At 37.9% G+C, this 26,899-nt stretch overlaps 1 protein-coding gene across 1 annotated transcript; it reads right to left on the bottom strand.

The window, feature by feature from the left end:
- Window positions 1–5,760: 5,760 nt before the first annotated feature.
- On the bottom strand, window positions 5,761–10,859 carry LOC132602054 (uncharacterized). The gene is made up of 2 exons (XM_060315076.1): window positions 10,491–10,859; window positions 5,761–7,621 (listed from the first exon to the last, which is right to left on the bottom strand). Exon 2 carries the CDS (start codon window positions 6,950–6,952, stop codon window positions 6,203–6,205), a length of 750 nt encoding a protein of 249 aa, XP_060171059.1. The 5' UTR covers window positions 6,953–7,621; window positions 10,491–10,859; the 3' UTR covers window positions 5,761–6,202.
- Window positions 10,860–26,899: the final 16,040 nt, after the last annotated feature.

Raw genomic sequence — 26,899 nt, 5'->3', positions numbered from 1 at the left:
TCATGATTCTAGGTTGAATTTAAATCCCTAATCCCTTTCTAACTTGAGTAAACTCTTCTAATCCGTAGAGTTAGGATTGGAACATTATTGTTGGATGTGGAAACCCTAGAACCTGAATTCAAGAGGATTGGACTTCAAAAAGGTAATGTTTCTACTCTCTAAACATTTATAGTTGTGAATTGATGAGTTCTTGGGAGAATAGTAAATGGGTTTGATAAAGAGGATTATATGAACTATGCTAGAGTTTTGGATTGTTGACTTGAGATTGTTGTATTCATGTGGGTGATGAAGAATGATGTTGATTACACCTAATTGAGATTGTAGAATCACCTAGAAGTAATAGAATGGGAATTGGGTGAAGAAATCACCATTAATGAAGACTGTGGAGCTTCATGCCCACTAAGTGTTTGATAAAATGCTTAGTTGACCAAAGCATGAATATTATTGCTAATATAGAATCCCTTTGACTTGTATTGATATAGATCAAAGTTGAAAGGGTTGACGAACATTGTATTACGCTCAAAGGCTGGAATTAAGGTATGTGAGGCTAACTATCTACGTTAGGGAATGTTCATGATTCTCCCTACGCCTCATTCTTCATACTTGTCAGCAATTTGACTCAAGATATAGTTAGTCCTAGTTTCATGATATGATATAGAAGTGTTATCTTCTAGGGTTGCAGTTACAGAATTCGTTCATGGTTGTCAATTTGAACATCATGAACTCAACACGTAATCTTTATAGACTTATGCATTGTTTTCACATGAGTCTCAGTCAGTGTATAACCAGTTATTTGCATGAGTCCCATAATCAGAAACAGTTATCATGTTATCAGCTATAGCCAGTCTCAGTTTTGTAAATTGTTAATGATGAACACCTGTATCTGTATTTTTGGGCCCTAGGCCACAGTTTATGCATACGTATTGCTTGGGCCAAAGGCCACAGTTTTGTGCACATTATTTGGGCCCCAGTCCACAGTTATATTTACAGTTTTACAGGTAATTCTTCATCCAGAACAGGGAGTACTTCAGCTTCTTGCTTTCCTGTTTAGTTCAGTTTCAGTTTCAGTTCCAGTTCCAGTATTTTATTGCTTCAGTTGCTTTACATGCCAGTACAATTCAAATGTACTGATGTCCCTTTTTATTGCTTGGGGGCCTGCATCTCGCGATGCAGGCAATGATATACAGGTTGACGAATCAGCTAATTAGGACTGCACGTATCAGCTACTGGTAAACCCCAAATTCCTTCGGGGCGTTGTCAGCTATCCAGTCATTCAGTTTATAGACAACTTTATTATTGCGTACTCTTAGAGGCTTCATAGGCACAGTTTAGACAGTCAGATATGTTAGCCTTGTTGGCAGTTGTTCAGTCGTTTTGGTTTAGCCATGTTGGCTACTTTCAGATTGTCTAAGTATTTCCTTATTATGATTTCAGTCAGACCTTTAGTATATCAGCATGTGTTTAGTTGTTTCCACATTCAGTTATGTTTTGATATCACATGTTGATTCAGTCAGCCAGTTGGTTCGCTCGGTCACATGCAGTTAGGCACCGGGTGTCGTGTTACGTCCAGGCCCAGGTTCGGGGCGTGACATTGTATCTTTAGAATGCTACAAAAAGAAGTAAAGTATGTACATACCTTAGACTTCACTGATTTTATACGAAATCCTCGTCCCTCTTTAACACACAGAGTTTTGTCCATATGGTTTAACCCTGTTATAGAAAAACCTTCTTCCCCTTTCTCCTTTCCTACATACTTTGTCTGCAATTCAACCAAAACAAAAAAAAAATGCTAAATTCAGGATTAGATATACATGTAACTTACCAGTTTAGATGGAGCTCTCAATGGAAGAAGGAAGAGGAACTCGACCGGTGGGGCAAAAAGGTTTTCGAAAGGAACGTTTCTGTTTCCATACGTTACGGGGAACTAATAAACGAAGCGACTCTTGTAGTCTATTTTTTCCTGTTTTTTTTTTTTAGAGTAGATTTGAAGGTGGCAAAAATAGGAGAAAATAGATAAATACTAATACTGGATTCTAAGGCATGCCACATCAGCAGGCCTATGTCCCTGCTTTATATAGATATATGGATACAAATCTTTTTTTTTTCCGCGGATTGCCTTTCATTTGGGGTGGTCTTTAATTTTTTCCCTTCGTCTAATTCTCCAAGGTTGTGGGTTCGAACCCCAGCTCAGTAAAATAAATAAAATCGCAAGGCAGAATTTGGGCCTTAAGGCAGAATTTGCATGGGCAGAATTTTGCAAATTCTACCCATGTGCAAATGCTGCCTTTAAGACCCAAATTCTGCCTTACATGGGGAAACTCTGCCTGAAGGCCAAAAGTTAAAGACCACCATTTTGAGTTTCAAAAATTAAAGACCACCCCCAGCGAAGGGCAATCTTGCAAATTGGCCGATATGGATTAACACTATGAACTTAACTCAAATTCTAATCCTATTTCTATACTATTTCTTTATGCTTTATTTTATGCAAGTTGGCAAATATAAAATTTTATATTGAAAAAACAACAGGTGAAATAGTTCTTCGTGTAAAAATTCCATTGTGAAAACTATCACGACGTCATAAAAACTTAAATTTTTAAAATAAATAACTAAATATTCTGAAAACTAATTGACATTCTTATAAATTAATTTGTTAACTAACGATTTTCACATGTTTTTATTTGTATGTAAATGACAATAAATAAATGTTGGGTCATTAGTTCCTAATATTGGATTTTCTAAGTTTCCATGCGGGAAGAAGAAGAAAAACAAATATACCAAGAACACTATTTTCAAAGACATAGATACAATTTTATGCAATAATAACATTTTTGTACTTCCTAAAATAAATTTATGTAATTACAAATAACCTAACAATTTTTATGAAGATCGGGATTGTCAGGGAATAACGCGCTGAGCACGTTTATAAAGACTAGTATATATATACATATATGACTATATAACATACTTCTCCCTTCCAAGTATGTTGTTCCTTCTCATTCCAATGAGCTACATCGATTAATTTTCATCATACTTTGGTTATTCATGTTACATGTTTAGATGGTACATTTTTGTAATTTTTTTTTCCAAGTTGTATACATACTTCAATTTAATAACATATGAAGTTTGTTTTTTCAATAAAAAAAATAATAATATAAAGGGGGAGCTGTTTGAATTAAACTTACCGGGAGATTACATCAACGGCTCATATTTAAACTAAAGGAGAGATCTAGCGGCTATTATTGTTATGACCTCTAACCAACCAGATTAGAGAAGCTAACAGATCTACGACTCAAAATCCATGTAGTATAAATAGTGCAGATGTAGAAATTGGAATCCGTTTTGATAACCGATCGAATTGTTTGGGTGTGCGAACAAAGTATCGCATTGGTAGCTAAAAAGAAAAAGGAGCTGCTTATAAGGTGTTGGATCTCTTAATGATGTGAGGCCTTTTGGGGAAAACTGTTCGGGTTTGACCCAAAGAGGATAATATTACATCATGTTAAGAATATCTTTGGACCGTTTTAGCCCAACACGAATCTGCATTTGTCCGAGTTCATCTCTTCTTAGCGGTAATTAAATGATAGAATTTGTGGATCGAATTAATTCAATGCTGAATTTCATGTTTCGTGTTATAATTCAACTTAGAATTCATCCACGAATGATAGTTGAATATTTTTATTTAAGTAGCAACAAAAAGAATCGTTAACGTTTTTATTTTTATTTTTTAATACAAGTTTTATATACTACTCCCTCTGTCTCAATTTATGTGGCACAGTTCGAATATTGAAAGTCAAACAGTTTAATTTTGCGCGTGAATTCGGGTATGAAATCTTCAAGTTTTTTGAAATAAAATTTACATATTGAAAACTACCTAAAAACTAAAAAGTACTATAATTCACAATGATTGAAAATTAAAAATATTTAAAAGATATATGAAAAATTTATTAGCCTTCTGTTATAATAGAGAAGAAGCTATTTGCGTTTTTCTGCAACTTTATGGTACCTAAGCAAACTATTTCAAAGGAAACTACTGAAAATTTCAACTAGCTCAACTAAACTAAGCACCTACCAATCTAAAGCATTAACTTACATTTGAACCTTGCACAACCTCTTGCATTTTAATTGTTATAGGTATCACAAATTTGTGCATGAGCATAAACTACTTTCTTATTATCCCTTCTGGAACAATGATACAAACATCAGATTTGTGGAGAATTATGCTAGTGTTCTGTGGTGCTATGACTATGAGAGAGTACACGTGGGGTGTGACTGCATATAAATAGAGCTCAAAATCTGCTTGCGTACGATGAATTAGATGGTGGGAGTAGTAGACTATGCAGGAATAAGAGCCACATGTTCACAAGATTGTTGTAGTACATTTTAAAAGAGTTGTAGGGCTTGTTGCTCAGACATCTATAGGTATTTGCTCTAAAGATGAAGCATGGAGAAATAGAAGATTTGAAGTAGAGAGGTTGAGCTTGTATGATGATTCAAAACTCCTCTTGCAGTCAATTTAAAACATCAAATTTAGCAACCAAAGCTAGAGGAAGAAAAAGATGTTAAATACCACTAAATCTTAACCAGTTTGAATGGCTGAGAAAACATAAAGCTTGAATATATACTGTCCACATTCCATCAAACCAGTTATGGTAAAACAAGAGAAATCAATATGTCATAACGAGAAACTTCTTGTTCTATTTCATGTTCAAAAAGGGGAGTACCTATTTGTATAATGTCAACATATCAGTAACCACTAACCAGAATGTTCCTATATATACAGTTGGCCACTCAGAAAGGGAAGTTCTTTGCCAAAAGGGCACATACAAAATGTGCTTGAAACAAATTTCTAAATTTAACAGTGTCAGTTGAATTCCACTCTAAAATATTTCGTTCATCAGTAAATTAAGTACACTTACAATGTCTTCTGTGTTTAAAAGTAAAGTAGACTTGCCTATTATTACTTCTGGAACTTTAGTACAAACATCAAAATTTTGGAAGTCTGCTAGTGTTCCGGTGTGCTACGAGGGGATGTAGACAGTGCAGGAATGCTAGTGAGATGTTACCAAGACTCAGTTGTATTACATATCATTAAAGTGAGTTATTCAATCCCTTTACTAGTAAAGATAAAAACATGGAAAGGAAAGAGTGGAATTAATATGTTCGACATTTTTACCTTGCACTCATTCTAGAGGAATGGACAATCAATTGAACTGCTATAACCTGAAAGAACAATGTCTAGAAGGCCCCACCTTCCCCCTCCCCCTGCCTGCCCACATAATGCGTTATAGGCTAGTCGCTTAGACATGTAAAGCTATTTTTTCCGTTTAATGGTAGTGCAGTTGAGCTTACAGGTAACTCAAGGCTCCTCTTGCAGGCAACGTAAAATATCAAATTTAGCAAAGACATTTAGAGGGAAAAAGATGTTAAAACCATATATTATTGTCCAAGTTCCATTAACCAGCTATTGAAAAAACAAGAGAAATTAATAAATCAGAAGCAGAAGATACAAACAACAACGAGGCCTTACTCCCAAATAAGTTGGGATCAACTAAATGAATTCTCTTTGAACACGTTTCTCCTTTTAAATTTATCTCAGTCAGCATTATACAAACATCAAACATATGTATTGTGAGGAATCATTTGAATTGCTAATTTTAATTTGGTTGTCAGCCTATCACAACCCTCCTCCTTTATCTGGGCTTGGGACCGGCAATGTGAGCAAGCTCACACTAGCGGAGTTAAATCATAAGTAGAAGATAATTAAAAAAAACACCTTCTATTGCCTTCAAAACTTTCTTGATATCGATTACAAATGCTAAAAATGTCCAGTTGACGTTACTACAGCCAAAAAGTGGTCAGAACCGAAATATCTTCTCAACGGAATAACAAAAAAAGGAAAGCTGTCTTATAAATGTTAAAAGACTGATTATTGGAAGCACCACCCAAAAAAATGTACCTCCAAGTTCGATGAGTGCAATTTGATACTAACTCCAACTGTCTTCTCAGTTCAGGCTTACCGAACATTGACAGTGAGCAAAATTGCCATTTATATGATCCGTGGTAGCTGATCTTACGGTCTTAATGCTTGATCGATGCTTCTCCTCACTGAGAAGCACCCCGACTTCCACTTCAAGTTGGGGGAGCTCCAGCAAAGGGACTTGAGGTTCAGTAAAATCTTCCATTTTCAGCTCGAATGGATTAATTAACCTACCACCCATGAGACACTAAATGCGACATATTGGGACAAAAGCTCCGTGTTACCACACCATACATCCCAAACATCAACACAAAGTTCTTCTCTTTTCCACATCAGCAAGCAACTACCCTTCACGTCTACTGGCGAGCCATCTTCTCTAAAGCTTCGAAAGATCATATCTGCACAGTGAGAATCAGAGAAACCGAAGCAGCTGACAATTTGACGATCATTGGCCAGAACAGAGGATTTATCGAGCACCACCGCCAATGAAACACCGTTTTGATTGCACGTGTCCCTTAATTTGCGAATTGCAGTCCTGTCACCAGCATCCTCAATGCTTGTGTAAAGCAATCCCTTGGAGCAGCTCGCGGCAGGTGCATTGCCAGTGTGGGAAGTTATGTTCACCTGGCGCCGAGTTCCCCTTTGGTCATTCAAGTGAGTGACTCTCACTGCACCGTCAACTTTAGAAACCTTCTCTCCTAGGTCGTACCATGTCGACCTGCTTTCCTTGCCATTCTCAACAATAATAGCAACCGGAGCCCTCATTTCTGTTTTTGGAAGAGGTGTCGGTTTACTACTTCTGTCGGAGCAGATGGCATAGCACTCTGCTACTGAAAATGGCTCTGCCGGAGTGATCTCTTCAAGAAGACTGGCTCCAGATCCCTGAGATTCTGATTCAAGGGTCTGTAAAGCTCCAACGCCATGCGGCGTTTTCCTGCTTTCTTTGCTGCCATTCTCAACGGGAATATCCCTCATTTCTGTGTTCGAAATTGGGGTCAATGGGCCAGTGCACCCCGAGGATGTGGGAAAACAATCTACTGATACAGGACTGGTTGCTTCATGAAGTTCTGGACTGGGAGGACTGACTCCAGCTCCAATTTCATCACCAGTAATTGGGACTGGTTCAGGGTCCACACGAGGACGATGATGAGCTTGAGCGGGACCAGAGCTGGCCCGGTTTGGTGGTCTTGACCATTGTCTATGTTCAGGACAAGTCCAGCTAATGTGTCCAAATTTACGACAATTGTAGCATTGCTTTGCTGGAGAATAAGCCAATCCCACTAGTGACCACCAGGTAATTGAACGTGCAATGGAAGGAGATCATAATCCGAAGAAACACCGATCAACTTAAACCAAAATCGAGGACTTTTGCTTCTTGAAGTATCAACCCCTGAGACGTGGCAGCCCAAGGGCTCACAAACAGCATTTGCAATTGGAACAACCGCACCTTCCATGCGGTACTCAAGTGGAAGCCCTTCTATATGGGCTTCCACCATGTCTCCAGCAGCAAGAAGTGGGGCTTTACTGAACTGGAGATTTGGACGCCATCTATAGATCTTAATGGAATAGTCATTAAAACAGCTCCAGTAACTGGTCTGAGTAGCCATTTCATAATCCCGCTGGCTGGAAAACTTAGCAGAGTACCTGTTAGAAAATTATAAGATGAAAACAAAATTAAATAAGGCTTGAGGCATGAGATCGACTTTCCTTTGAAAATATTGTCCGTATACAGATTTGGGAAAGAAGTCATATTAATACATATATACAACATCTATAAGCGGCTCCCCAAGCTTGTACCAACAGCTTCACGAATTGTACCCGCATTAAATTCTTGTACCGTGAGCTATATAATTTGTACACTTTATCCAACTATTTTTATATCCCATGTAGACATGTGTTATAGTACTTAATATTTATTCCCTTCTTATGTATAGACGTATGCACTTTAAATTTAATTTTCCGATACATTTATTTTCTCTGTGCACTTTTACTTGTTCACTTTTGACTTTTCGTGTTCTAGCTGAATATTTATTCTCTTCTCATGTATAGACATATGCAGTTCAATTTTAATTCTCCTACACAAATTTATTTCCTCCACGCACTTTAATTGGTTCACTTTTGACTTTTCACATTATTTGAGAATTAATAAATCCCCACATGGATATATGACATAATACTGAATATTTATTCTCTTCTCATGTATACACGTGTGCACTTCTATTTTAATTCTCCGACACATATTTATTTTCTCCGTGCACTTTTACTTGTTCATTTTGACTTTTTACGTTCTTTGAAAATTAATAAATAAAGTATATATTTTATCATAATATCCATATTTATTGGTATATAGTCTCAATAGCCTCAGAAAATGATTTAAAAATGAATAATTAAGGTGAAGGGTAAAATAAGAAGAAGAATTTTTTTTCCTTGATATGTTAACGTCGACAAGTAAAAGTAAAGGGAGGGAGTGACATTTATCTCCGTTTTCCTTCATTGTCAATACTTTACTTATTTACTATCATTTGCAGTCTCTGATTATTGTTTCTTTACATTTATAAAATGTATTACTTTATATTTTCATTTCAGAATTAAAATTTGGTGATTAGTGATATAACATATATCTTTCTAATTTTGATTTCTTTGTAACAATGAATATAAAAAATTATAATATATTTTTTAACCCAATATATACAACAAAATGGTTCTTATGTTTGGATCTGAACAGTTACCTAATTGAAATGGATATTAACCTGTCGGTATACATATAAAATATTAAAGAATTTAAAAGAAATTTTTTAGAATCAAAATATTAATTTTTCCGCATATTCTTACTAATTTTCGTTTACATCAATGAACAATTTTCATTGTCATGATACAACAACAACAACAACCCAGTGAAATCCCACAACGTGGGGTCTGGGGAGGGTAGAGTGTACGCAGACCTTACTCCTACCAAGGTAGGACGGCTGTTTCCGAGAGACACTCGGCTCAATAAAAACATAAAAAGAGGTCAAATAAGGCTAAGAGATTCAAAGCGATATGGAAATGAAGTAACACAAGCGAAACAGATACCATAAAATAATCAAAGCACAGAAAATAACAGATAATAGCATAAATCAGAGCACAAGAAATTATACTACGATAATGCGACTACTAATAAGACAGGATAATGAGACTATCTACTAGCCTTCTACCCTAATGTGGGTCCTCCAAACCCTCCTATCTATGGTCATGTCCTCGGTAAGCTGTAACTGCGCCATGTCGTGTCTAATTACCTCTCCCCAATACTTCTTTGGCCTACCTCTACCTCGTCTGAAACCATCCATGGCCAACCTCTCACACCTCCGCACTGGGGCATCCGTGTCTCTCCTCTTCACATGCCCAAACCATCTCAATCTCGCTTCTCGCATCTTGTCTTCCACCGAGGCCACTCCCACCTTGTCCCGAATATCCTCATTCCTAATCCTGTCACTCCTGGTGTGGCCACACATCCATCTCAACATTCTCATCTCAGCAACTTTCATCTTTTGAACGTGAGAAGTCTTTACTGGCCAACACTCCGCCCCATACAACATAGTCGGTCTAACCACCACTTTGTAGAATTGTGGTGGCACCTTCTTGTCACATAGCACTCCGGAAAAAAGCCTCCATTTCATCCACCCTACCCCAATACGATGTGTGACATCATCGTCAATCTCCCCGTTGTCTTGCATAATAGATCCAAGATACTTGAAACTACTTTTCTTCTGGATGGCTTGGGTACCAAGCCTCACTTCCAAGCCATCCTCCTGAGGTGCTTCACTAAACTTACACTCTAAGTACTCTGTCTTGGTCCTACTCAGCTTAAACCCTTTAGACTCCAGAGTTTGTCTCCAATCCTCCAGCTTAGGGTTAACTCCGCTACGAGTCTCGTCGATCAGGACTATGTCATCCGCGAACAACATACACCATGGCACCTCACCTTGAATTTGCCGCGTCAATCCATCCATCACCAAGGAAAATAAGAACGGACTAAGAGCTGATCCTTGATGCAACCCCATCACAACTGGAAAGTGCTCTGAGTCTCCTCCTACTGTCCTTACCCTGGTTTTGGCTCCCTCATACATGTCCTTGATCACCCTAATGTACGCCACAGGTACACCTTTAGCCTCCAAGCATCTCCATAGGATAAAAAAATTGACTCTTTTCATCTCAAAGACTTTTAATTTTAAAAGTTATTTTCAAACTTTAAGAACTGATTAATTAAAGTAAATAGACATGCTCACATGGACATGTATTGCTAGTAGATATAGAAATAAAATAAGTCCAAGCATTTGATATCAATGCACACACATCAAATATATGATAGCAATTCTAGCCGATCCTAGACAAGGAGTTAAAAAATGCACACACATCAAATATATAATAGCAATTTTAGCCGATCCTAGACAAGGAGTTAAAAAAAGGCCAAATATGGCTTCAGATGTGGGATTGACCCATTTTCCCTATTTTATAACAAACTATCAAACAGTACCTGCAACGACCTTCGTCGTTCACCTTTACATAGCCCTTGAGATTCAAGTGATCATGAATATCGGAGCCCAACTTGAAACACCCTATCCTCTTACCAAATAACTGAATGTAAACAGAATTCGCGGCATTTGCCTGAATGTTTGTCATATCATCATCACTGTAGTTAACGTTCACCGGTGTAGACCCCCGATTCGGAGAATTACAACAGTCTGCTGCCATGAATATATAACAGAATATTCAAGCTTTGGTTTTCTGTGATTCAGTATAGTGGATTCTTTTTTTTTCTTTTTTCTTTTTTTTTTTCTTTTTCTTGTTCTTCTATGTGTGCAGAAGAAGAAAACTTCCAGCGTTAATATAAAGCATTGTCCAGGTTCTTTTCTTAGTAGTTTAAAGGTAATTTAGTCAATACCAAGAGAAGAAGTTTACTATATAAAATCGTTTATCATATCCTTAGTTAATGTTGATGGTTTAGTCAATACCCAGAGAAGAAAATTACATTAATACCAATATTCTTAGTTGACGTTGATGGACAGAGGTGGCTAATCCAAGATTTTAGTTTGATAATTTCCGTATTTAAATTCGAGATAATATCTCAGATGGTCACACAAGTAAGGGTAGTTCACTCAGAAATGTAATTCAACTTTGTTTTCTAACCCAAACGTCACTCAACTATTAGTATTTCACTTAGAAAGTCATCCAATCTATTTTAGTGATTTTCCATTGAATTTTCCTCACATGAAATTTTTATTTAAAGCCAAGTTTTTAAGTGATAAAAAGATATGCATTTCTTATTATTGAACTCATTGTACTTTTAAAATTACAGATATTGAGTTTTTACATAAAAATCTATATTTCACTGTACTTCTAAAATTACAGATTTAGAGTTATCACATAAAAATCTACAATTCACGTCAAAATATATACTATATTAAGTTCGAATGAACCCAGGGTGGTCGAGACGCCCCGGACATATTGTTTATATAATTTGGTGAAACTGATGTATCTTGGGGGTTTCCAAATGTGTGAATGTTACTAGGAAGCAAATGCCAAATGAATCACTGAACAATTTCTTCCTAGCTCCAATTGTAAGAGACAAATATTACTTGTCAAAATTGACAGGTTATTAGAAATCACATCAGTAAAAGATATTATCGTAGGATTAGGGTTATTGACTTCCATCAATTATTGAAAACAACAAAGACCAGTGGTGTTTTAGCTGCAGAAATATAGGCAAAAGTTGCATTCTGAACGTATTTAAATATAAGTTGTTTTGGTAGATTAAGTTTGTTCTAAAATATTTGACATCAAAGGATTATAACTTTATTACTAAAGTAGGAAAAATTAAATAATTATAGGTGAAATTAATCTGTACATCTCAGTATAGGGCTTTGAATTCCCCCTCTCTTTATTTTTCTTTTTTTTTTTCTTTTAAGCAGCTTCACTATGTGGAATACTATCTAGCAAAGCAACTTGGGACAAAGAAACAGAATTTTGGGGTAAATGAGTTACCTTTTGTAGCTCAAACTTCTCTGCAGCAACTCGTCAAGGCCTCAATAAAGCGAACGCTACATTTTTTTCTTTTGTAATCGAGAAATTCCAGAGCGTTAGTGGCCCAAAATTCGAACCTTGGTGGATAGCGAGCCTGTTGCTTCTATCGTTATAATTGGAATCCGTTGTGCTTTTACGAATTTTTTTATTTTGAGACTCACAACTTATACTAGCTGTGTGAGACTCTTTTTTGTCTCATAAAAAAAGGTGAACCCAAAATTTATAGTTTCAAAAGTGTAAGATGTGGGTCCATTTTATTATGAGATAAAAAGGAGATCACACAATTAGTGTCAGTTGCTAGTTGTGTGAGTCACAATTTTTTTTTTTTTTTTTTTTTGCACTTTGCCTAAAAGCAATGGGATATCTCATTCCTTAACACCCCTATTTTGTTCTTTTCCAAACAAAGGCAGGTTCTCTACTCACTACTTTATTTTGGATAGTCGAGAAATCACCAAGGCCAGTGGCGCACTTTTCGAAAATCGATGTATAATAGGCCTGCCCCTCTATCCTTTTCGACAAGTTTTTATCTGGGACAAGGTTCAAACCCGTGATGTGCGCTTAACCTACCCATTACAGCGATGTGTTCTTACCGCTAGACCAAATCTCTGGTGTAGCAAGTTTCCTACTCGCAACTCATTTATGAATATCACGGTGCTATGACTGAAAGTACCTGTGGCAACATATATAAATAGAGCTCTCTTGTGAAAACTAAGAGACAACGATAATAGAAGTACCATAAAGAAAGTGTACCTCCAAAGCCAAATTATCAAACTTGATGAGTAACTCCAGTTGTCTTCTTCCACTCAGGCTTGCTACAGTGGCAATGAGCTAAGTTGCCATTTAGTTGATTAGAGGTTCACTCTGAGTTTACAACCTTAGTGTAGCTGACTATTCAGTGGCTTTGCTAGCTTGCAGAACAGGCTATATGACGCTCAATCAATCGGTGTTTTCCCACCCTTCTTCCTTGGTCTATGCAGTAACGCAGTTTAGAGTTAAGGAATGATGTTAGGGGTTGAGAACGGGAATTGAACTCTAAGAGGTTGAATTTCCTGTTGTTACTCAGTAGCTCAGTGGTAGAGCGATCGGCTCTCCCTAGATACTTTTGGTAAATAAAGTGATGAAAAAATTAAACAATCCTAGCCTAATCTGTGTCATTAGTAGATAAAACAGAGGATTCATTGCCTTACAAGAAAGTACATATTTTGTCTAGACAGATAACACAAGTCCCAGATCTAGAGAGATAGTATAACGCTTGCTCCTAACCAAGGAAAGAAAGAAGAATGAGTATGAAATTTAGCGAAGACAAACCAAATATTATCCTTAAAGTTCCAATGGGTGATCAAAATAAAGCTCAATTGTAGTCCAGGTTCCATCAACCAGCTATGAATAACAAGAGAAACCAATAAAGCACAAGACGAAGGTAATTTTAAAAAGAACCTTCTTGTTCTATTGCCTTCAAAACTTCCTTGACATCAATTACAAGTATACAAAAAGTATGTACACTTGACATTACTACAACCAAAAATGTTTAGAACTAAAGTATAGACTCAACAAAATTTCAGATGAAACAGCTGTATAGTTAATTTTAAGAGACATTATGATAACTAACTCCATTTGCTTTCTCTATTCGGGCTTGTTGAATTGGCTGGGGAGTTTTGAGTCTTTGCAGAACCTTCAATTCTCATTTCCCGGGCCTCAACAGAGTTTGCTCCATTTTGCACTGTTACGGAGACTTCTGAGGGTTTAAATGATGATAATGTTAGGATTTAAATCCCAAATCCGACCTTTGTAAGCAGGTTCCCAGGAAAGATTGGAGGGTCACAGCTGGACCACTTAAATACCAACCTCCTTAGACAGAACCTACTTACGCCGAGATGTAAGCGAAGAATAAATAGCACACACAGATTTATAGTGGTTCACCCTCAATGTGAGAGCTACGTCCACGTTGCTGCTGCAGATCTTATTAAAGAAGAAATATTACAAGTGTTTACAACACTCAACCTCACAACCCCAATCCCAATTACACTCAAGAATTTTACCACAGAAAATTCTCTCAAAGACCTTCTCTTACTTAGGCCTTTCACTAAGAGTATTTCTCTTAGATTTTTTCTCTCTTGGGATGTGTATAGCAAATGATATTAATGATATCTTACAAATGAACCATAAGCTACCTATTTATAGGAATGAATTTCCTATGATGAGGTAAGCGCTTACATCACGACTATTATGAGGTAAGCGCTTACATCACGACTATGTGAACAAAAGAATTGACTTTTTTGGCCAATTCCACACCTAACAAATCTCCCACTTGAAGACTAATTTTAATTTGTCTTCACACTTTGATCGATGCAGCAGCTCTTTCCTACTTTCATACTTCGTGCAGGCCAACTGAAGTTGAGCATAGCTTCAGTTTGTCTATCGTCACTGCCTTTGTCAGCATGCCTGCTGGATTCTGACTCCCTGCGATCTTCTCAAGCACCAGCGCTCCATCTTCCAAAGCTGATCTAATGAAATGGTACCGGAGTTGTATGTGCTTCGTTCGAGCATGGTAAACCGGGTTCTTTGCCAAATGAATGGCGCTTTGGCTATCACAATATAGCACACTTCCCTCGTGGTCTTGATCCAATTCCCGCAGAAAAGATTGTAGCCACATCATTTCCTTTGTGGCCTCCGTCACAGCAACGTACTCAGCCTCACAACTAGAGAGAGCTACTATCTTTTGCAACTTGGAAACCCAAGAGATTGCAGTACCTCCGAAGGTGTAAACATACCCGGATGTGCTCTTTCTGCTATCAATATCACCACCGTTGTCAGCATCAACATACCCTTGCAATCCTGTTTTTGATTTTCGAAAATACAGAGCTGAACTCGAGCTGCCTTTCAGATATCTGAATATCCACTTCACAGCCTCCCAGTGTTGCTTTCCCGGATTGCTCATAAATCGGCTGACAACTCCCACTGCATGTGCAATGTCTGGCCTTGTACATATCATTGCATACATAAGACTACCGATTTCAGATGCATAAGGTATCTTGTCCATCTGCTTCTTCTCATCCTCGGTTGTCGGCGACTGATCCTTTGACAACCGAAAGTGTCCATCCAAGGGAGTGCTGACTGGCTTGGCATCATGCATGTTAAACCTTTTGATAACTTTCCTCACATATTCTTCTTGTGAGAGTTTGATGCCCTCCTTGCTTCGGTCGATTCTCATCCCAAGGATTTGCTTTGCAGCTCCCAAATCCTTCATTGCAAACTTTTCCGATAACCCCTTTTTCAACCGATCAATCTCCTGTAGGTTTGCTCCTACGATTATCATGTCGTCGACATAGAGTAGCAGTATCATGTACGAGTCTTCAAATTTTTTGAAGTAACAGCAGTGATCTGCCTCGCACCTTGAAAAATCAGCTTTCTTCATAAAGCTGTCAAACTTTAAATACCACTGTCTTGGAGCCTGTTTTAGTCCGTACAGACTCTTTTGAAGTTTGCACACCAGATTCTCCTTTCCTTTGATTTTGAATCTCTCCGGCTGTCGCATGTAGATTTCCTCGTCTAGATCACCGTGAAGAAATGCAGTTTTCACGTCCATCTGTTGCAGATGTAGATTTTCCTTTGCTACCAGCCTAAGAACAGTTATGATAGTCACCATCTTGACTACGGGAGAGAAGATCTCCGTATAGTCAATGCCTTCTTTCTGTTGAAATCCCTTTGCAACCAGCCTTGCTTTATAACGCTTGCTTCCATTGGGTTCTTCCTTTATCCGATAAACCCATTTGTTTTGCAATGCCTTTTTATCCTTTGGCAACTCGGATAATTTCCATGTATGATTTGCCGATAGTGAATCCATTTCATCCTTCATTTCCAGCTCCCACTTAGTCGATTCATCGACTTGCATTGCTTCTTCATAACATTCCGGCTCCCCTCTATCAGTGAGTAGAATGTAGTTGAGGGATGGAGAGTACCTGTGAAGCGGCTTCCTGATCCTGGATGATCTACGCAGCTCTGTGATTGGCGTCTGTTCATTTGTTTCAGAATCAGCACTTTCATCAGCACCTTCTCGGATTGTTTGTTTCTCTGCCTTGGTTGTACCTGGCTGCGGCTCAGGTGCCGGAAAGTCCCTCAAATCGACTATTTCCGATTCCTTGTCCTGACATTCTGAATTCTTTTGCAGCTTGTCTTTGTACAGTACCTCTTCGTTAAAGACAACATTCCTGCTTCGGATGATCTTCCGATTTTGTTCATCCCAAAATCGGTACCCAAGCTCGGTGTCACCATAGCCAATAAAGTAACACTTCTTTGATTTTGGATCAAGCTTGCTTCTAGCCGTATCATCATTATGAACATATGATAAGCAACCGAACACTTTCAGAAATGAAAGATTTACCTTCTTGCCACTCCAGACTTCTTCTGGAATTCTGAAATGCAAGGGAACTAACGGTCCTCGGTTAATTAAGAAGGCCGCGGTATTGACTGCATCTACCCAGAATGTCTTGGGCAGTCCAGAGTGTATTCTCATACTCCGAGCACGCTCGTTCAATGTTCGGTTCATTCTTTCGGCTACTCCATTCTGTTGCGGCGTTCCAGGAATAGTCTTCATCATCTTGATCCCATTATCGGCACAGTACCGTTTGAAATCACCATCAATGTATTCTCCGCCGTTGTCGGACCTCAAACACTTCAACTTGAGGTTTGTTTCATTCTCGACCATGGATTTCCATCTTTTGAATACACTAAACACATCGGATTTATTTTTCATAAAATAAACCCATACCTTCCTGGTTGAATCATCAATGAAGGTCACGTAGTAGTGTGATCCTCCAAGGGAGGGTACAGTGGTAGGTCCCCACACGTCTGTGTGCACCAATTCCAGCTTTTCGACCTTCAACTCTCTGCCTGCACTTGAGAAGCTTACTCGCTTTTGTTTTCCGAGAATGCAGCTCTCACACGTATGAAGGTCCACCGTCTTCAGCTCCGGAATTAAACCATTTGTCACCAACAGCTTCATCCCCTTCTGGCTGATATGCCCCAGCCGACAATGCCACAAATCTGTCTTCTTTGTGTTGTCAACCACATCAATAGTATCACGACAGCTAGACGTCATGTAGAGAGTGCCAATCTTCTTTCCTCGGCCAACTACCATAGTACCTTTCGCCACCTTCCAAGACCCATTACCAAAGTTGAGATCATATCCCTCATCATCAAGCTGACCTACTGAGATCAGGTTTCGCATCAGCTTTGGAACATGTCTAACTTTTGTAATCTTCCACGAGGATCCATTTGACATCTTCAAATTAATGTCTCCCGTGCCAACAACATCTAGCGGCTCTCCATCGGCTAAATAAACTTTACCGAGATTCCCAGCCACGTAGTTTGTCATTATATCATGATGTGGGGTGGTATGAAAGGACGCTCCTGAGTCAAGCACCCAAGAGTCTATCGGGCTGTCAACCGATAGCAACAACGCATCGCCAATGTCTTCCGTAGCAGCGTTGATTCCAGCCCCCTTGTTGTCCTCCTTCTTTGGCGCCCTGCAGTTCTTCTTGAAGTGACCTGGTTTTCCACAGTTCCAACACTCAAATGTTCGTCCTGGTCTGGATTGACCCCTGCCATTCCTTGACTTCGATCTACCCCTATTTCGGTTGTAGTTTCTGTCATAATTTCTGCTTCTGTTTTCAACATTAAAAGCAGAACTCGTCGATGCCTCTCCAGAATCTGTCCTGCGCACTTCCTCAGCAAGGATACGATCCCTAACATCGTTGAACTTTAGTTTGTCACTGCCGACAGAATTACTAACCGCTGCTCTCATTGGCTCCCAGCTATTTGGTAGGGATGCCAACAAAATTAGAGCTTGCACTTCATCATCGAAGTCAATTTTTACCGATGACAATTGATTTACAATGGTATTGAATTCATTTACGTGTGCAGCAACATGAGCATTTTCCATCATCTTTAGATGAAATAGTTTCTTCATGAGAAATACCTTATTATTTGCCGAAGGTTTCTCATACATGTCAGACAATACCTTCATCATATCTGCAGTGGTCTTCTCCTTTGCCACATTGTGAGCAACGTTCTTTGACAGCGTCAGCCGAATGACTCCCAGAACTTGTCTGTCGAGGAGATTCCAATCTGCTTGCTTCATCTCCTCTGGTTTCGGACTCAGAGGTTCATGAAGCTTTCTGCCATATAAATAATCTTCAATTTGCATTCTCCAGAACGCAAAGTCTGTACCATCGAATTTACCGATGCCGTGCATCGTACCATCTTCGCCTCCCATCGTTTCTAAATCACAACACAACCTGTTGCTCTGATACCAGTTGTTAGGATTTAAAACCCAAATCCGACCTTTGTAAGCAGGTTCCCAGGAAAGATTGGAGGGTCACAGCTGGACCACTTAAATACCAACCTCCTTAGACAGAACCTACTTACGCCGTGATGTAAGCGAAGAATAAATAGCACACACAGATTTATAGTGGCTCACCCTCAATGTGAGAGCTACGTCCACGTTGCTGCTGCAGATCTTATTAAAGAAGAAATATTACAAGTGTTTACAACACTCAACCTCACAACCCCAATCCCAATTACACTCAAGAATTTTACCACAGAAAATTCTCTCAAAGACCTTCTCTTACTTAGGCCTTTCACTAAGAGTATTTCTCTTAAATTATTTGTCTCTTGGGATGTGTATAGCAAATGATCTTAATGATATCTTACAAATGAACCATAAGCTACCTATTTATAGGAATGAATTTCCTATGATGAGGTAAGCGCTTACATTACGACTATTATGAGGTAAGCGCTTACATCACGACTATTATGAGGTAAGCGCTTACATCACGACTATGTGAACAAAAGAATTGACTTGTTTGGCCAATTCCACACCTAACAGATAAGAACATCGTTTCAAATCATAGCTTAATCCCAGTCACCATCACGAATAAGAACAAATGATTCATCGCCTTCTTCAGAACTAGAAGGAGCAGAAGATTGGTTTGAAATTTCTTGAGCATCAGGGGAAACCAAAGAGGATCCTTCCGAATCAGCATCTCCATTTGGAAGGAAAATAAAGGAATCACTACTAGAATCGGAGGACGAGGAGGATCCATATGAACGCTGTTCTTCAGAAGTTGAGAAGAGGGACATTTCCTCCGAATCTGCTAAAGCAACACCAATATGAGAAAGAGTAGATACCGATTCATCATTTGGAAGTTCTTCTCCGGCAGCAGAAAAAAATGAGGATCCCGCTGAATCTGTGTTTCCATTTGAAGGGAAAACAGACAATTCATCGCTAGAACTAGAAACCGAGGAATCAGTTGAGTCTTCTTCTCCAGAACTAGAAATACCACGGGGCGATTCATCTTCTCCAGAACTAGAATCATCGGATTCGCCAACTAACCACGAGGCATTAAATTCCAGATGTTGGGACAAAAGCTCCGTATTACCATACTATACAGGGGAAACGTTAACGCAGACTTTTTCCCTTTTCCACATCAACAATCAATTTCCATTCACGTCCATCACAGAGCCATCTGATGCGAATCTTTGGAATGTCATCTCCACAATGTAAGAATCAGTGAAACCGAAGCGTCTAACAATTTGATCATCATTGATTAGAAATGAGGATTTATCAAGTACAATGGCCAATGAAACATGGTTTCCATCACACGTTTCCTTAATTGCGCGAATTGTACCCCGGATATCAGCACTGTCAATGCTTGCGTAAAGCACTCTCTTGGCCAGCGCTGATTTCCTCTTTGATCATTCAACTGATTGACTTTCACTGTACCGTCGATTTCAGAAACCTCCTCTCCTAAGTTGTAACATTTCGGCTTGCTTTCCTCGCTGTTCTCAACAAGCATAGCACCCTTAGGGCTTATTTCGGTTTCTTCAATTGACCTTGAGGGACTAATGCTCCCCGAACAGCGGTCAAAGAACTCTTTAGGAGTAAATGGCAGACTTGTTTCTTCATGAAGTTCTGGACTTGTAGGCTCAAGAGGACTGACAACAGGATCAGCAACTACGACTGATTCTTGATCAAAATGAGGACGGTTGACTTGAGTTGGAACAGAGTTGGATGGGGTAGCCCGGTTGGGAGATGTCGTCCGTTGATTGAGCTCAGAGTGAGTAGCCCGGTTGGGAGATCTTGTCCGTTGATTGAGCTCAGGACGAGTAGCATGGTTTGGAGATGATCTTGTCCATTGATTGAGTTCAGGACGAGTAGCCCGGTTAGGAGATCTTGTCCGTTTATTGAGCTCAGGACAAGTCCTCCAAATGTGTCCAAATCTACCACAATTGTAGCATCGTCGTGCTTGTGGAGAATCATAAGCATGTGCTCGAGAATAAGTCAATCCCACTAGCGGACCATCAGCTATTTCAACGTGCACGGGAAGTTTCAAACTGCAATTTCCAGCTGAACGAAACAAAAATCTAGGAGGTTTGCCTATTGAAGTGTCAACCAAAGAGAGTGCATATAGCTTCCGCTACTTTAGTCACCACGTCGTCTATGCGGTACTCAACGGGAAGCTGTACACATACTTCCACCATATCTCCATCAACAAAAAGTGTCACTTCGCCGAAATTGGATATTCAGCTGCCATCTATAAACGTCAATGGAACAGTGATTCGAAATCTGCCAGCTACTTCTCTGAATAGCTCGATCATAATCCCTCTGGCTAGAGAACTTGGCAGAATACCTGCAATTAGGGGCGACAAAATTAGCTCATGAAATTATTATGAGCCAGAAAATTTTATTGTGTGGCTCATATGCCACGTCCTAGTTGTATGAGATATTTACCATTTTGACAAATAAACTTCTTGGGGCCCACCTGCTAAATCCAAAAATTGGCAGTCTTTCATCGTCCTCTTTCATGATTTCATTCCTTCTTCTTCCTTCGATTCTTCTAACTATTTTTTTTTTTTGCCTCTATAAAGATGCGTTTTTCCAAACTATGATAAATTAAATGAATGCACCATTCGTCCTCTACTCATGTTTGAAAGAAATGAGATAGTTTTCAATTAGAAAAGTTTATTCAAATCTGGAAAGGGGATGCAAACTTTAGAGATAAGAAAGGACAGTCCGGTGCACAAAGCATCCCGCGTTAGCAGAGTCCGGGGAAGGGCTACACCCAAGGGGTGTGATATAGACGGCTTATCCTAATGTAATCACTAGTTGCTGCTTCTACGGCTCGAACCCGTGAGCTATAGGTCACATGGAAACAAAATGATGGTGCAAAATAAAAAAATTGGTTGTTTCACAAATTTTGGGATTTGATCTTTTGATAAGTGAAAAATCTTATGTTTCGCTATTTAATTTGTGACATTTGTTTTGTTTTTTTCTACTTTGGATAATTTTACTGGTTGATTTCCAAGTAATGGATCACTACTTTTTTTGGTTCTTAAGTTCCTGAGGTAAGATTAATTTTTTCTTTTTGATATGTGAATTGAGAGTTGAAAAAGACATTAAAAAAAAAAACATAACTTCCAAACAAAGAATTGAAGAACACTAATTTTTTCACTTCCTGTTACTTTACAGGTAATCTTTGCTGTTCGGATTGTTGAACTCAAACGTGTGAAATAAACAGAAGATGGTAAGCATGGGAAATGAAGGAGGAAGAGGAGAAATAATGAAGAGCTGAAATAAGAAAATTAAAAAATGCAAGAGATTAAAAATGCACATGTCTAAAAATAACATGAGCTCACATAATTATTGTCGAGACATGGAATAATATTTCTCAATACCAGCCTAACTTGTCTAAGTTTGACTAGGTTAATCACATGTTCATTTATTAACTCAAATTCATATTTTATCTGCCAATTCAGTTCATCTAAAAAGTTGGGCTGATTTGGATTAGTGTAGCCCAAAATCGTCATATAAATACCTTGTCAAAATATAATTTTTGTTTATTATTGGTTTATGTATGTTAGATGTAGATATAATTAAAAGAATATCTGATTGATTAATAATATTTTTGGACCAAATTTATTTTCCACTTTCATTATTTAATTTTCCTTTTTCAAATATTAATTCGCGCAGAATTTAATTAATTAAATTAATTCGCGGAATAAATTAAATCCCAACAGTCTATTCTTTTCCGAACAGACACTTCCCTTCCCAAAAGATATTTTCGCATCTGTTGAGACCTCCAACGATGGCTATAAATCATGAAACTTATACTCTCTGAAAAACAAAAATCATTCTTTTTCATCCTCTCTTCTGTGCATCGTTTTCAAAGTAGAAAAGAAAGTGTTGTGTGATTACTACAGTTTGTTGAGTTCGCTGAATATCTGCAATTTCGGTTGCCAGTATTTCAGAATAGAGTTTCGCCCTATCCTGGGAGGAATTAATCCAAATCTTACGCAATTGTGAGAGGATTAAATTCCTTAAGAAAACACAGTTTTCTGTTGGCTCGAAACTAATACTTTTGTTTAACGTTTTCTGATTTTCAGTCTATAGTTTGATTACATAGATAACATAACCTTCTTCTGTTATTGCCTTCAAAACTTTCTTGATACAGATTACAAATGCTAAAGAATGTCCGGTTGACATTACTACAACTAGGGGTGTACATAGACCGGGTTGGTTCGGGTTTTTTAAAGACCAAACCAAACCAATTGCATCGGGTTTTTAAATCTATAAACCAAACCAAACCAAACCAACAAAAGTCGGGTTTTTCAACCTCGGGTTTTCTCGGTTTTTTCGGGTTGCTCGGGTTTTTCGGGTTTTTTCCGGTAAAGTCTTCATACAAAACATATAACTTATACTTCAAATATTTCTTTAATCCTAGTAAGATGCAACGATCTAATTAAGATATTTATTAAGAAAATAATACAAAACGTGATGAGAGATGACATTGTACTAAAATATTTAACGAAAAAAATTAAAAAATTGCATAAAATAAAACTATCATAATCTAAAAGTACTAAGTCATGCTACAATAAATACAACTAATTTATAAGGCATGTAAAAAATGATCATAATCTAAAAGTACTAAGTCATGCTAAAATAAGTATGGCTACTAAGTATTAATTACATGACTAAATATTAAAGAAAAAATAAAATTAAGTTATGCATTTTCACTTTCTAAACTAATATAAAACTAAAGAATAAATATCAAAATTATTGTCATTCCAGTGTTAGATATGAATTTCTTTTGTTAGCATTAGTATTGATTTGATTTTTGTTGAGTTTTATTTGAGTTACTACTATCATTGGGCTATAAAACTTATTAAACCATTCAAAAGTCTAATTCCAAGCTTGAAATATTATGTTAAAAGACAAAAAATTATGAAAAATTTAAAGAAACATTTATAAATTACATTATAAATAAATATTTCTATGTATAAAATGTGTTTGAAATTTTATAAATGTAATGTCGGGTTGGTTTGATTCGGTTTGACTTTTTTTAGTTAAAACCAAACCAAACCAATAGTGTTCGGGTTTTTCTTTTTAAAACCAAACCAAGTCAAACCAAACCACTAGTCGGGTTTTTTTCTCGGTTTGGTTCGGATTATCGGTTTGGTGCAGTTTGTCGGTTTGCTTTGTACACCCCTAACTACAACCAAAAAAGTGGTTTGAACTGAATTATTTACTCAACATAATAACAAATAAAACGGATGTCTTATTTTCATTAAGATACTGATTATTGGAAGTAGTAAGCACCACCCAAAAAAATAATGTACCTCCTAATTAAAGAAGAAAATGACACAAAATCAGCTATGATATCCTTAGTTGACGTCGATGGACAAAGGTGAATTCAAGATTTTAATCAGAAAGTGTCGACCCTTAAAGTTTTTAAAAATAAATGTACTGTACTTTTACAATTATGAATTTATATTTAATATTTGTTAATAAAATTTTGAGGATTTTCACATAAAAAATTATAATCCACGTTGGATATATATACGGTTTCGTATCTCAATTGGTGGTTTTCAATTTCTAAATGTGTGAATGTTATTGGCAAGCAAATGCCTTACGAGCCATGACCAATTCCTTCCTTGCTCAATAATCACGACACCCATTTATTCTTGTATTGAGCAAAATTCGAGCTTGACAAGTGGTAAAATCAGGATCCTACACGTGGAAGTCTTAGCTCGGGTATACCTGGACCTGCGATAACGTCATTACCGACCACAACCCGGTGATGATATTGAACCTCCGTTCCCGGTGTGTCCAGGATTGGTATTATCTCGGTGTGATGTCGAACTTCCCAGGGCCAAAGGAACCATTGGCATCGATTCCCATAGAGTCTCCCCGATCGCAGCTCCTTCTCCGGCTGTAATGCATTCCCACTGACTCTTTGCCCAAACGTCAATCAACCTTGAGCGCAATGCCGGTTCTGCAACACTGTTCGATGGGACTTTACACTGTTGAGTAGTCACTTTTCACTATGCTCTTGTACTTTTACATTGAGGAAAATCCTCAGCCTTGTATGATAAATAAGCCCTCTTAGAACAAGAAAAAAAGGTCCGACACTTCGCTCTCTCTTACTCAATTGTAACCCTAAACACCATTGTTGTATGCACGAAACATCTCAAGCTCTCTACTTTGTTACTCGTTCTTGTTTCCTTGATTTCGTGCCATTTACATAACTGCATACGTTCCTCGGTTTATCTACAAGAGAAAGAATTTTGATCGTCTTTAACCCTTTTCAAACAAATTTAATTGTTATCCTAAAACCATTTTTATCCGTAAACAATTCTGATATTTATGATTTTGATTAACTTAATCGACGATATTGAAACTGTTAGGTTTTTGGGTTTTCCCTTCCTATGTGGAATTGGATTAATAAAACCCAATCCAATTTGGACCAAGCCACTTTTGCCCAAAAATTCTTCTATATATAGGATCAATTTAGGTCTCATTTTCAGAACACAAGAGTGAATTCATAGCAGCCATATAGAGAGAAAAACGTGAGAGAGAAAGCAGATTTTCGTCCAGAAATTTTCTGCTGCAACAGTCCGCTTTAAATTGTCTTCCCGATTCGTTAACTGTTGGATCGTGCTGCAATTTGAACTGGGGGTTATCAACATCTGATTCGGTGATTTCAACGGTGGAGATTGGAATTTGTGGTCTGTAGCTCTAGTTTTCGAGTAAAAACAGTAGCTCATTTTTGGGGGTGATTTCTCTTCTTTCTTCACTAGTTTTGGTGCTATCTTTTATGTATTGTTGCTCCGTGTTTGGCTTTGTTGTTGTAGCCATTTGGAGAACATTGTTGTAACTCTTGTTGATTATAGTGGAGCTTTTGTGGGCCGGAGGTCCCATGAATGTTTCCTCTTCACCTTGAAGGGGTTTTACCACGTAAATTTGGTGTCTCTTGCATTCAATTTATTTTGCTTGCTTTGCTATTTTATTGTTGGTATAGCTGCTGCCCGGATTTCCATTTGTGCTAGTGTTTATTATCTTCTCTTGGTTCAAATAGTGTGAAAAGTTTCGACTTGGGTATTTCTTCTGCTGTTACCTCGTCGTGCAATTTGGTTGTTGCTTGTTTCTTCCCAACAAAGTGGTATCAGAGCTTGTGATTGTATTTGGTTGTGTTGATTGTCTATTTGAATGATGGAGGCAAATATGAGTAAGATGGTTTGCTTAAATGACAGCAATTACCATATTTGGAAAAGCAAGATGAAAGATCTTCTATTTGTCAAGAAATTGCATTTACCTGTGTTTGCTTCTAAGAAACCTGAGTCTATTGAAGATGAAGACTAGGAATTTGAGCACTTACAGGTTTGTGTCTATATTAGGCAATGGGTTGAAGATAATGTTCGAAATCATATTGTGAATGAGACAAATACTAAAAGCTTGTAGGAAAAGCTCGAGACACTTTATGCTTCGAAGACTGGCAATAATAAGTTGTTCCTACTAAAACAATTGATGAATATTAGATACAAAGAGGGCAGCCCTATTTCTGATCATATCAATGATTTTCAGGGTGTTCTTGATCAGCTGTCTGGAATGGGTGTCAAGTTTGATGAAGAAATACAGGGACTTTGGCTTCTTAATACTTTGCCAGACTCTTGGGAAACTCTTCAAGTTTCTTTGACTAATTCTGCTCCCAGTGATAGTGTAACTATGGAATATGCTAAGAGTGGTGTTTTGAATGAAGAGATGAGAAGAAGATCTCAAGCTTCGTCTTCTTCAACTTCACACTCCGATGTTTTGGTTACTGAAGACAGGGGGAGAAGTAACTTCAGAGGTTAGAATGATAGAGGCAAAAGTAAAAGCAAGTCAAGATCCTCCAGGTACAAGAATCTTACATGTGACTATTGTTACTTGAAAGGGCACGTCAAGAAACATTGCTACAAGTTTAAGAGAGACCAGAAAAAGCAAAAGAAAGAAGGCGATAATGAAAATTGTGTTGCTATTGTTGCTGAAAATGATCTTCTTGTTGCTTGTGGAAAAAATGATATCAATCTCATTTGTGATGAGTCTACATGGTTTGTGGATTCAGGTGCCACTTCTCATGTCACGCCAAAAAAAGAATTATTTTGTTTTTATACTCCAGGTAATTTTGGAATGTTATGAATGGGCAATGATAGTAAAGTTGAGGTATTTGGTATTGGCACAGTTTGCTTGAAAAGTAAGAATGGTTCGAAGTTTCTTAACAATGTCAAGCATGCTCCAGATGTTTATCTGAATTTGATTTCTGTAGGAAAGCTTGATGATGAGGGTTATGATCAAACCGTTAGTGGTGGTCAATGGAAGCTTCTTAGAGGTTCAATGATTATGGCTCAAGGTAACAAGATATCTGAGTTGTACTTATTTCAGGGCTCCATTTGTGGTGACTCAGTAAATTTGGTGGAGAATGATACTTCGTCAGAGTTATGGCATAGAAGGCTGAGTCATATAAGCGAGAAGGGGATTGATAACTT

Source organism: Lycium barbarum, chromosome 7 (genome assembly GCF_019175385.1).
Source record: "Lycium barbarum isolate Lr01 chromosome 7, ASM1917538v2, whole genome shotgun sequence".
Taxonomy (NCBI): Eukaryota; Viridiplantae; Streptophyta; class Magnoliopsida; order Solanales; family Solanaceae; genus Lycium; species Lycium barbarum.
Note: the sequence above shows the minus strand (reverse complement) of the source record. Positions and strands in the feature narration are given on the sequence as shown.

Bases quoted from the DNA above. Each gene is read 5' to 3' on its own strand.
- LOC132602054 (XM_060315076.1), bottom strand. From the start codon at position 6,952: ATGAGGGATATTCCCGTTGAGAATGGCAGCAAAGAAAGCAGGAAAACG.